The sequence below is a fragment of the Ranitomeya imitator genome, chromosome 6, assembly GCF_032444005.1.
Source record: "Ranitomeya imitator isolate aRanImi1 chromosome 6, aRanImi1.pri, whole genome shotgun sequence".
In the NCBI taxonomy this organism is placed as follows: domain Eukaryota; kingdom Metazoa; phylum Chordata; class Amphibia; order Anura; family Dendrobatidae; genus Ranitomeya; species Ranitomeya imitator.
Window position 1 is genome coordinate 483,648,373 of NC_091287.1, and position 12,317 is coordinate 483,660,689.

At 44.3% G+C, this 12,317-nt stretch overlaps 2 protein-coding genes across 2 annotated transcripts in view; both read right to left on the reverse strand.

Annotated features, from left to right (window-relative positions):
• Positions 1-2,221: 2,221 nt before the first annotated feature.
• LOC138643431 (MORN repeat-containing protein 3-like) lies at positions 2,222-8,646 on the reverse strand. The gene is made up of 5 exons (XM_069732342.1): positions 8,502-8,646; positions 4,662-4,819; positions 4,273-4,432; positions 3,106-3,290; positions 2,222-2,350 (listed from the first exon to the last, which is right to left on the reverse strand). Exons 1-5 carry the CDS (start codon positions 8,644-8,646, stop codon positions 2,222-2,224), a joined length of 777 nt encoding a protein of 258 aa, XP_069588443.1.
• Positions 8,647-11,715: 3,069 nt separating this feature from the next.
• The window catches only part of LOC138643432 (MORN repeat-containing protein 3-like), a 59,681-nt gene continuing 59,079 nt past the window's right edge, over positions 11,716-12,317 (reverse strand). The window contains exon 5 of the mRNA XM_069732343.1: positions 11,716-11,807. Coding sequence (XP_069588444.1) covers positions 11,716-11,807 — 92 coding nt within the window. The remainder of the gene's footprint in view (positions 11,808-12,317) is intronic.

The following is a 12,317-nucleotide window of genomic DNA, read 5'->3' on the forward strand; positions in this document are numbered from 1 at the left end:
ATGCCTACGCAGAGAAGTAAATGGAAAAGTTAGGCTGGGGCTTTATAAATGATTATTGCCCCAAGTCCTAAACTATTAAAAGTATCTACACCAGAAAACTTACCGGAGTACAGCAATAAATCGATCCATTAACTAATCGAAAAATGACTCTCTACCTAGAGGTGTGGAGGAGTGAAGCGAACCCTTCTAAACTTTGATGTGCCCTGGCCTAGGTGTGGAGGAGTGAAGCGAACCGTTCTAAACCTTGATGTGCCCTGGCCTAGGTGTGGATGAGTGAAGCGAACCGTTCTAAACCTTGATGTGCCCTGGCCTAGGTGTGGATGAGTGAAGCGAACCGTTCTAAACCTTGATGTGCCCTGGCCTAGGTGTGGAGGAGTGAAGCGAACCGTTCTAAACCTTGATGTGCCCTGGCCTAGGTGTTGATGAGTGAAGCGAACCGTTCTAAACCTTGATGTGCCCTGGCCTAGGTGTGGATGAGTGAAGCGAACCGTTCTAAACCTTGATGTGCCCTGGCCTAGGTGTGGATGAGTGAAGCGAACCGTTCTAAACCTTGATGTACACTGGCCTAGGTGTCGATGAGTGAAGGGCATTATTATAAACCTTGATGTGCCCTGGCCTAGGTGTGGATGAGTGAAGCGAACCGTTCTAAACCTTGATGTGCCCTGGCCTAGGTGTGGATGAGTGAAGCGAACCGTTCTAAACCTTGATGTGCCCTGGCCTAGGTGTGGATGAGTGAAGCGAACCGTTCTAAACCTTGATGTGCCCTGGCCTAGGTGTGGATGAGTGAAGCGAACCGTTCTAAACCTTGATGTACACTGGCCTAGGTGTCGATGAGTGAAGGGCATTATTATAAACCTTGATGTGCCCTGGCCTAGGTGTGGATGAGTGAAGCGAACCGTTCTAAACCTTGATGTGCCCTGGCCTAGGTGTGGATGAGTGAAGCGAACCGTTCTAAACCTTGATGTGCCCTGGCCTAGGTGTGGATGAGTGAAGCGAACCGTTCTAAACCTTGATGTGCCCTGGCCTAGGTGTGGATGAGTGAAGTGAACCGTTCTAAACCTTGATGTGCCCTGGCCTAGGTGTGGATGAGTGAAGCGAACCGTTCTAAACCTTGATGTACCCTGGCCTAGGTGTCGATGAGTGAAGGGCATTATTATAAACCTTGATGTGCCCTGGCCTAGGTGTGGATGAGTGAAGCGAACCGTTCTAAACCTTGATGTGCCCTGGCCTAGGTGTGGATGAGTGAAGCGAACCGTTCTAAACCTTGATGTGCCCTGGCCTAGGTGTGGATGAGTGAAGCGAACCGTTCTAAACCTTGATGTGCCCTGGCCTAGGTGTGGATGAGTGAAGCGAACCGTTCTAAACCTTGATGTGCCCTGGCCTAGGTGTGGATGAGTGAAGCGAACCGTTCTAAACCTTGATGTACCCTGGCCCAGGTGTCGATGAGTGAAGGGCATTATTATAAACCTTGATGTGCCCTGGCCTAGGTGTGGATGAGTGAAGCGAACCGTTCTAAACCTTGATGTGCCCTGGCCTAGGTGTGGATGAGTGAAGCAAACCGTTATAAACCTTGATGTACCCTGGCCTAGGTGTCGATGAGTGAAGGGCATTATTATAAACCTTGATGTGCCCTGGCCTAGGTGTGGAGGAGTGAAGCGCATTATTATAAACCTTGATGTGCCCTGGCCTAGGTGTAGAGGAGTGAAGCGCACCATTATAAACCTTGATGTGCCCTGGCCTAGGTGTAGAGGAGTGAAGCGCACCATTATAAACCTTGATGTGCCCTGGCCTAGGTGTGGATGAGTGAAGCGCACCATTATAAACCTTGATGTGCCCTGGCCTAGGTGTGGATGAGTGAAGCGAACCGTTCTAAACCATGGTGTGCCCTGGCCTAGGTGTGGAGGAGTGAAGAGCACCATTATAAACCTTGATGTGCCCTGGCCTATAATATAACAGTGAAGGAAGTGTTAAAGACATGGATGGTTCTCATTTTTCTTTCCATTATTACAAACATATGAGCTATTGGAGTAAGCTGAATATCATAGGTATGACATCCAATGTATTAGCCTGAGAGCACGTTCATGGCTTCAGCAAAGTGGTCACAGGAGACTCTTGACATGCCTAAGGCTTCAGCTACAGTTTTATTTATTTTATAGGAGTTTAATTCAGACAATTTTTTTCTCTTTTCACAGGGAAAAAGACTTATAGTATGCCCATGACTTCATTTAAGATTACAGTGGTCCAATAGCATGGCCATGGTGTGTGCCAACGTGATGTTGAGCTTCTGTACTGGAGATGTGAGTCCTCTTATTGCTTCTTCAAGAACGCACTTGGGGTCGGCTACTTTCAACTTTTTAGGAAAAAAAAAAAGAAATTGACTGCAATTACAATATATAGTCTCTTCTCAGCAACAATTTATACTCTTGGTGCCTGATTCATTATTGCATTGGTGCCTTCTTTTTATCCAGCTTTTGGTGTTATTCATTTGCCCCTTATTTTTATTTGATATGTGCCTTTCATTAATCCTTTAGCAACCGCTGATACACTTTATAACGGCGGCTGCTAACGGTGCTTATTCTCTAACGGCGATTGGAAATAAGGCTGTAGCTCCTGCCAGAATCGGAAAATCTTCTGGGTCTTGGCTACCGGGGGTAGCTTAGATCCCGCAGAACATGAACAGGGCCAGATTTTCCGGCGATCACAAAATGAAAAGTGTCCCCGCTGTTTCAATGATTTCTCCCTCTTCTGATTTACATGTCAGAGGAGAGAGAAATGATCCCCCCCGAGATCCCCCGGTACTTACGCCATCCCTGGGCTCTCTTGATCCGTCCCCTGGCCCGGCGTCATTTTCCTGGAAAAAAAGTGGCATGCCCAGTGCGTCTGCCGAGATCTGCCAGCCGGAACCTGGCAACAATAGGAAATTTTTCCTATTGGTTCCTTTCGATCACTGTGATAGACCCTATCACAGTGATAAAAAAATAGCAAATCAAATTCCCCTTTGTCACCCCCTTAGTTATATAAAAATTGTAACTGAACTGTCGGCCAGTCCGAGCATCATGATACGATCGTTGTCCATGTTATATGGCCGTCTGACTGCACCCTTACCTCTGGGATAGGATGCTTTTTGGTGTCGGGAGCATCCTTCCAGACAGTGTCTTCTAAAGTCCCACACTTGGCAATGTCCATTATCCAATATCCGTCATAGATTTTGCCTGTGTCCATGTAGTAGAACTTCCCAGGTCCGTGCTTCATTCCATCCTTCCAAGAACCTTCATAGCGGTTCTTGTTGGCTGATAATATACATGAAACATAGGGGTCAGGCCACACAAAGCATTTTTTTTTCTATTGCGGCAAAAAAGTGCTACATGGAGATATGCCGTTGCCTTCATCACTACATGTAAAAGGTAAAATCCTAAAGCAAAATAGTGTTTAATAGCATTGTGCTACATGTGCTCCAGGCCAGGGGTGGACCTATCAACGGCCCAAGAGGTATGGAGGCCACTTCCACCTCTAAAGCAGCAAGATGCTCCTGTCACAGACACACTATTGGCCCGAATACTGTTTTTGCAGAGGGGCCTTCTTCTGTCTGTGTTCGCTCCTGCTTCTGGCAGGTTTCTTGCCTGTATTTGTAATCCACACTGAACTACAAGGCCTCATTCTTATGTCAGTTTTTCACGTATGAAAAAAAGGACCGAGGTTCATCAATGATTTTCAGCAGAGTTTAATCCGATTTTTATCAGTTTTTCTTGTATGTAGGGAAAAAATAAATTTCTCCACTTTCTCCAATAATTTCATAAAAATCGTACATTTTCTACGTATCGAGTGGGCTTGGCTCCTGAGCGTGCCCCATACATGCAGGACTCCGGCGCAGATGTACATTTATGTCCGTACACGCCAAGGGATTAATAGTGCAAAGTGGGACATTATCCTGTCTATACAAAGCAGACAGATTATGGGAGAAAGAATGCAAAAAAAGTACTGAAATTGCTATGTTCAAATGCTTCGTCCTTAATGCCCGCTGCATTTGTGGGGTTAAGTGGCTGAGATCTGAGCTTTTCGTGATCTCTGCTGTTGTTTGTGGAGGTTAAGTATCATTCAGTGGATCATAACGCTTCTGCTTCACAGAACAGTGTCCCAGCGATGATCATACACAGACACAAGTGGGCAAAACGATAGGCAGGGTTTCAGTCCAACAGGGCTGGGGCCAATTACATCCCTAAAATCATAATTGGACTTGTTGCTGGGAACCTAATTAAAAAAAATATGAATTACCTGAGAAAAGTATCCCTTGTCCGCAGTACTTGTCACTTTGCCATTCTCCTTCATAGACGTCACCATTGGCGTATATCATCTTGCCCCATCCGCTCCGTTGACCGCACTCCCAGCCTCCCTCATAGTATTCATCCTCAGAGAAGTAGTAAGTCCCATATCCCTGGAAAGAGACGGAAGCCACCATTCACACTCGGTGATATTTATATGTCCTAGATACAGAAGCTTCCATATCCTGTAATTATAATCACATGATCTCTTGTATTCTGCTCTCACCTTTACATTAGAGCTAAAGATGGCGGTCATCCTGGACGACCCCATCAGGTCAATCATACTACGGCAACAGCGTCCAGTCCTGTAGCTCATAGACAGGACGTAAAGAAACAACTTACGTGTTTCTTATCGTTCTTCCAGTTCCCAGCATAAACCCTGATGTATTCTCCGGTGCTGGGGGACTTAATGGCATATGTGCCGCATCCACTCCTCTTCCCACGGATCCAGTCCCCTTGGTAGATTGCATTGGCTTCCTTGTAGATACATGCGCCTTTACCTGAAATAACAGTTAAAAGACATAATCAGTGCAGAGAATATATACCGTAGATAGGAAAAAATAAAGCATCCTTATAGGGTATATGTCTGTTTTTCAGGCGGATTCTGCTCGAAAAATAGCAGAGAAACTGATGCAAAAAAATGAGCATAATTCACAGCAATGACAAAACCAACACTCCAGTGCACATGTTCAGTCTTATGTTACTTCTTCCAAATTTTGGAAACCGTGATACTTTAGAAATAAGAAGACAGCTGTGGTTCCACCGCAAAGACGACAGCAAAACTGCTAGTTAAAGGGACTCTGTCACCTGAATTTGGCGGGACTGGTTTTGGGTCATATGGGCGGAGTTTTCAGGTGTTTGATTCACCCTTTCCTTACCCGCTGGCTGCATGCTGGCCGCAATATTGGATTGAAGTTCATTCTCTGTCCTCCATAGTACACGCCTGCGCAAAGCAATCTTGCCTTGCGCAGGCGTGTACTATGGAGGACAGAGAATGAACTTCAATCCAATATTGCAGCCAGCATGCAGCCAGCGGGTAAGGAAAGGGTGAATCAAACACCTGAAAACTCCGCCCATATGACCCAAAACCAGTCCTGCCAAATTCAGGTGACAGGTTCCCTTTAAGCTGCTACAGGACAAAAAATTGCTGGCTTTTTCCTGAAGTTTCTTGGCCTAGGAAAACTTTGGCGGGGCTGCCGGTGTCTTAAAGGCATCATGTGCACCTTGCTTTAAAGCCCAATACATACGGTAATTGCGATTGCATCTTCTCTTTTTTATCTAGTTTTTGTTGGTTTTTGCCTGTTTTTCGTTTACTTCCTATTTTTCTTTAATTTTCCACTCTTCTTTTTCTTTTCAGCCCTTTCTTCACATCGCAATTTTTTATTTTATTTTTTTCAATTTTTTTTCCTCCCCTTCCAAGGACCGTAACTTTTTTTATTCTTTCTTCAGTATAGCTATATGAGGGATGGTTTTGGTGGGACAAGTTGCACTTTTTGAATGACACCATCTATTTTGCCATGTGGTATACTGAAAAACTGGAAAAAAAATTCCATGTGTGGAGAAATTCTGGAAAAAAAAAAGGTAATTCCATGTTTTTAAGGTTTTTTATTTATCATGTTCATTATGTGGTAAACATACCCTGGCAATATGATTCTCTAGGTCAGCAAGAATACAGAGATTTAAATAATAATTACACTAGCACCCCTAAATATGTGACATAGATAAAGCAATACTAATCGCATTATTAGCTGCTGGAGATATTATACAATTCTGCACGCCCCGTATTTACCAGTATGATACAGAAAAATCTCTGCGCTATTTGTATGTTAATGACACCAGCTAATATTATTATCATTACACCTACTACATAATGGGATATGATCTTGGAGAATACCCTTTTAAGTATGACCCCAAGACACTGGGCATGTTCCTGGGGAGTAATGGTAGAACCACACACGAAAATGGCATTATCGGGAATAGGTAGGTTAGTGTAGGGAGGAAACACAAGGAGATCAGTTTTTGACAAATTCACTTTTAGATGGAGGGAGAACATAATCTTTGAGACAGTAGAAAGACAATCACTGGTATTTTATAGTAATGCAGGCGTGATGTCAGGAGTGGAGGTGTATAATTGGGTATCATCAGCATAGAGATGGTACTGAAAACCAAATCTACTGATTGCTTGTCCAATAGGGGCAGTATACAAAGAGAAGAGGGGGCCTAGGACAGATCCTTGAGGAACCCCAACAGTAAGGAGAAGGTGAAAGGAGGAACCAGCAAAACATACAGTGAAGGAGCGATCAGAGAGATAGAAGAACCAGAAGATAGTGGTATCTTTGAGGCTGATAGAGCGGAGCGTAGTGAGGAGGAGCTGGTGATCCACAGTGTCGAATGCTGTAGAGATCCAGGAGAATCAGCAAGTAGTGACCATTAGATGTAGGTGCAAAAAAACAAAAAACCTGACCAGCACCTCCATGTCACGTGAACAGCTGCACGCTACAATGACTGCATAGCATACAAAAAAGGGGGACACAGCAGTACTCTGTAAGGACCAAGATATCTGCACACCACAAGATCTAAACTACATTGTTGCTGAATAAAATGTACTAAGAAAATAAAAAAAGTACTTACAAAAAATTAAGGTTCTTAGCGCAGACACCGCTTGCACCTGTTCACACTATATGGAGGTGCCGGTCAGGTATCTTTGCTTTTTGCAGTGCATTTAATTAGTGCTGGTTTCTACCTGCCCATTTAAAACTGTAGGTTAATAACACGAGAGAGGCATGTTTAGGGTGATAGGACCCATCAGAGAAGTGTCACCATGCCATGGTTGATGGGCACACATGAATTGGACAATGTATGTGCTAAGAACCTTCATTTTTTTGTTTTTTTTGTAAGTACTTTTTTATTTTCTTAGCACATTTTATTCAGCACCAATGTAGTGTTTGCATATATCGTGGTCTTTTCAGAGTGCTGCTGTGTCCATCTTTTGCATTAGATGTAACTGTTAGTAGATCAGTAGAGACTTTAGTGAGGGCCATTTCCATAGAGTGCAAAGAGTGGAAACCAGATTGTGAAAGGTCAAGAAGAGCATTATCTCAGAGATAGCAGATTGGACGGGACTGGACCAAGTGTTACCGGAGTTTAGGGATAAAGTGAAGATTAGAGACGTGTCTTTAGTTAGCAGTGCAGTTCTGGTCGAGGGATTTTTTTTTCAGTAAAGGGGTAATGATGACATGTTTGAATGAAGAGGGAAAGATACTAGAAGAAAGAATAATGTTAGATATTTTAGTTAAGTGGGAAAAGATAGCCGGGTAGAGAGACTGGTGGAGATGTGAGGGAATGGGGTCACAAATGCAGGTTGTAAAGCGAAAAGAGGCAAAGAGCTTGGTAACTCCTTCTTTTGTAACAGCTTAAAAGGTGGAAAGTAAGCTTGAGGTGGGAAGGGGATCCAGGTTTTGGTGGAGTTGTGCGAAAACATCCTGATGTACAGTATATGGGTGATATTTTCTCTGAAATAAGTGGCAAGATTGTCAGCTCTGAAGTTGGTGATGGGTGCTTGTACTTAAGGGTTCAGGGAGTGAAAAGTTTTAAAAAATTGTTTTGAATTGTCCGCTAGTGATGTGATGAAGGTAGTGAAGTAGACTTGTTTAGCCAAATGGAGATGTTCTGACTGCTAAAGAACATTCATACAGGTAACGTACAAACAAGGGAGACAGGTCCCTGTTTAGACTAGGAATAGCTATTCTCTGACCCTTGTCTCTCCTTATCTGACAACGGAGGTTGGCACCTTAAGATAACACAATGGCGCTCCCACTCAATGACGGCTTACTCTGATTGTCCTTAGCAGCTCCTAGGATCGATAGAGCAGCAGTTCCCTAAGGAGTAAGGAAGCACACCCAAAACAACTGCAACTAACACAAAATACAGCAAAGTGAATGAATCCAACAAAGGCTACCACCAGCAAGAAACACCAGTAGTGAAAGGTATTTAAAGCTGCACCTGAAAGGTGATAGGACAGACAAAGTACATGAAAACACCTGTTACTCAAAACCTCCAGAAACAAAACAGAACTACAACACCAAAAGAAAAGGTGCATCTGTTGTGGTTCAACAGGAAGAGGCGCAGAACATGAGATAAATATGTATTGGTGGAGTTGAAGAAACAGATATCCATTCTTACCATGCTTCATGTTATCCATCCATTCCCCCGTGTACTCGTCTCCATTGACACTGTACACAGTGCTTCGCAGTCCTGATTTCTGAGCTTTTGTATCCCAGTCCCTACATAAGGCTTCAATTCTCCTGAAGGTCTTTCGAAGCGGCATGCTGGCAAGTCCTGGAATCACAGACAAATCTTTATCTACAGATCTCTCAGTGATAATTGAACACTGAACGCCCTGTCAGATCTGTCTATCATAAGAAATTACATTCCACTTTCCCCTGCATCACAAGTCGGCTGCCTCAGAGTATCCCTTGACCTTGTCCTGTCCTTCAACCACACATCCAAGCCCTAACCACCTCTGATTTAAAAATATTTAAAGAATTTGTCCTTTCCTCATCCCTGAATCTACTAAAATGTTAGTGCATGGCCTCATCATCTCCCATATCGACTACTGCAATATTCTCCTCTGTGGAGTCCCAGCTAACGCTCTGCACCCCTCCAGTCTATCCTAAACTCTGCTGCCTGATTACTCAACTTCTCTCCTCGCTACTCCTCAGCCTCCGACAATCCCTTCTCTAGCTTCCAATTTCCCAGCGAATCCAGTTTAAACTACTAACAATAAGTTATACTCTACACTGTCTCCTCCATACATCTCCAAACTAATCTCCAGATACCTTCACAAACATACTCTCAGGTTCTCACAAGGCCTTCTTCTCTCCTCCACACTCATACATTCCTCTCCAAATCGCCTCCTTCCCAAGCTTCCTCCATCCTTTTGAATTAATTGCTTTATATTCCAGTCCTCAAAATTGGAGCCCTCAGACATTGTCTGAAAACTCATCTCTTCAGAAATGCCTACAGCCAGCAATAACTCCGCTGCAACCTCACTCAAAAACCAATGAAAACTAGATAAAAAAAACTAGTGCAAACAGAATAATGAATTTGGGCCTAAGGCTAAGACCATATGGCAACTTTGGTCACAACACCTGTCTCATGACCTAAGTACGCTCGGTGCTGCTGCTACATCGCAGCTATGTAAACGAATGGGGTTGCATTCCAACACCTACACTACCTTGACAAGTAAGTCGAAAAAACATTAGACTCTGATGTATTTTTTGCAATTTGCATGCCGCAGCAGTTTAGGTGTGGCAATATGACCCCATTCACTTCTATGGAGCTGCAATGTAGCAGCGGCACAGAGCGTACTTAGGTCATGAGAAAACTGTTGTGACCAAAGATGCCGTATAGTCTTAGTCCCCAATTCATTATTCTGTTTTCGTCTAGATTTCGGTGGTTTAAGCCCGTTTTTTGAGTAAGGTGGCAGCAGGCTTATTGCTGGCTGTAGGCTTTTCTGAAGAGATGAGTTGCCAATGTCACATGTAGCTCTAGCCTGAATCTTTACATTCCAGTACAATTATAGCTCCTTGTTGTTATACTGTAGCTTTGGATGGCCCCATTCATTGTGCCATACAACGTACTGAAAATTAAAAAAAATCCTAGTGCAGTGAAGGGGTAAAGAAAAGCAGTTTTTTCAGTATTTACTGTGCAGTAAAATGACATCTACTATATAATTGTCTAAAGGGTACTTCCGTATTTCTATCTGTCTTTCTGTCTGTCACGGAAATCCCAAGTCGCTGATTGGTTGCAACCAATCAGTGACAGGCACAGTCCAGCCGCGAAATAGCCGCTCCCTACTCCCCTGCACTCAGTGCCCCCTCCATACTACCCCCCCCCCCCCCAGTTGGCACCCACCACCCACATAGCGTTGTAGCAGTCCGTAAAACCGACTGCGTTACACCGCGGCATAACGCTGTGTAACGCAGTCTGTTAATGCTACTATTAACCCTATGTGACGAACTTTTTACTATTGATGCTGCCTATGCAGCATCAATAGTAAAAAGATCTAATGTTAAAAATAATAAAAAAAATAAAAAATCGTGCTATTCTCACCTTCCGGCGCCTTTCCCGTTCCTCCCGACGCTCCGGGCCATGCATTGCGGTCTCGCGAGATGATGACCTAGTGCTCTCGCGAGACAACTACGTCATCATCTTGCGAGACCACAATGCATTCTTGGGACCAGGGTGTTGCGAGGAGCATCGCTAAATGCCTCGCCTGGATCCAGGGGCTGCCGGAGGGAGAGTATATAACTATTTTTTATTTTAACTTTTTTTTTAACAGGGATATGGTGCCCACACTGCTATATAGTACTTGGGCTGTGTTATATACTGCGTGGCTGCTATATACTACGTGGGCAGTGTTGTATACTACGTGGGCTGTTATATACTACGTGGGCTGTTATATACTATGTGGGCAGTGTTATATACTACGTGGACAGTGTTATATGCTACGTGGGCTGTTATATACTACGTGGGCTGTTATATACTACGTGGGCTGTTATATACTACGTGGGCTGTGTTATATACTGCGTGGGCTGTGTTATATGCTGCGTGGGCAGTGTTATATACTACGTGGGCTGTTATATACTGCGTGGGCACTGTTATATACTGCGTGGACTGTCTTATATACTATGTGGGCAGTGTTATATACTACGTGGGCAGTGTTATATACTGCGTGGGCTGTGCTATATACTACGTGCCTGTGTTATATACTACGTGGGCTGTGTTATATACTATGTGGGCTGTGTTATATACTGCATGGGCAGTGTTATGATACAGCGTGGGCTGTGTTATATACTACGTGCCTGTGTTATATACTACGTGGGCTGTGTTATGTACTACGTGGGCTATGTTATATACTACGTGGGCAGTGTTATATACTGCGTGGGCTGTGTTATATACTATGTGCCTGTGTATAATACTACGTGGGCTGTGTTATATACTACGTGGGCTGTGTTATATACTGCGTGGGCAGTTATATACAGCGTGGGATGTGTTATATACTATGTGGGCTGTGTTATATACTACGTGCCTGTTATATACTACGTGGGCTGTTATTTACTATGCGGCTGTGCTATATACTATGTGGGCAGTTTTATATACTAAGTGGCTGCTATATACTACGTGGCTATGCTATATACTACGTGGCTATGCTATATACTATGTGGCTGTCTGTGTTATGTGGGCTGTGTTATATACTGTGTGGGCTGTGCTATATACTGCGCGGGCTCTGTTATATACTACGTGGGTGTGTTTGTTCATACACGCAAAAAAAAAGGTACAAGTGTCATCAGCATTTTGGATCCTTGTTTCAGTTACTATTAAAGGGAATCTGTCACCTCATTTTTTGGCTATAAGCTGCGGTCACCGCCATCAGGGGCTTATCTACAGCATTCTGTAATGCTGCAGATAAGCCCCAGATATAACCTGAAAGATAAGAAAAACAAGTTAGATTTTGCTCACCAAGGGGCGGTCCCGATCCGATGGGCATCGCAGGTCCGGCGCCTCCCATCTTTATGCGATAACCTCTTCCTTGCTTCTGTCACGGCTCCTGCGCAGGCGTAATTCTCTGCCCTGTTGAGGGCAGAGCAAAGTACTGCAGTGCGCAAGTGCCGGGAAAGGTCAGAGAGGACCAGCGCCTGCACTGCAGTACTTTACGCTGCCCTCAACAGGGCAGATAAAGTACGCCTGCGCAGGAGCCATGAGAGGAAGCTTATAAGAGGACGTCACTGTATGAAGATGGGAGGCGCTGGACCCTGATCCGTGACGCCCATCAGACCGTACCGCACCAGGACCGCCCCTGGGTGAGTATAATCTAACTTGTTTTTCTTACCTTTCAGGATACATCGGGGGCTTATCTACAGCATTACAGAATGCTGTAGATAAGCCCCTGATGCCGGTGGTCGCAGCTTATAGGCCAAAAATGAGGTGACAGAT

Bases quoted from the DNA above. Each gene is read 5' to 3' on its own strand.
- LOC138643431 (XM_069732342.1), bottom strand. From the start codon at position 8,646: ATGCCGCTTCGAAAGACCTTCAGGAGAATTGAAGCCTTATGTAGGGAC. The intron at 4,820-8,501 runs GTAAGAATGGAT...CTGTTATTTCAG, and splicing joins GATGGATAACATGAAGCATG to GTAAAGGCGCATGTATCTAC. The intron at 4,433-4,661 runs GTAAGTTGTTTC...GTCTCTTTCCAG, and splicing joins GGAAGAACGATAAGAAACAC to GGATATGGGACTTACTACTT.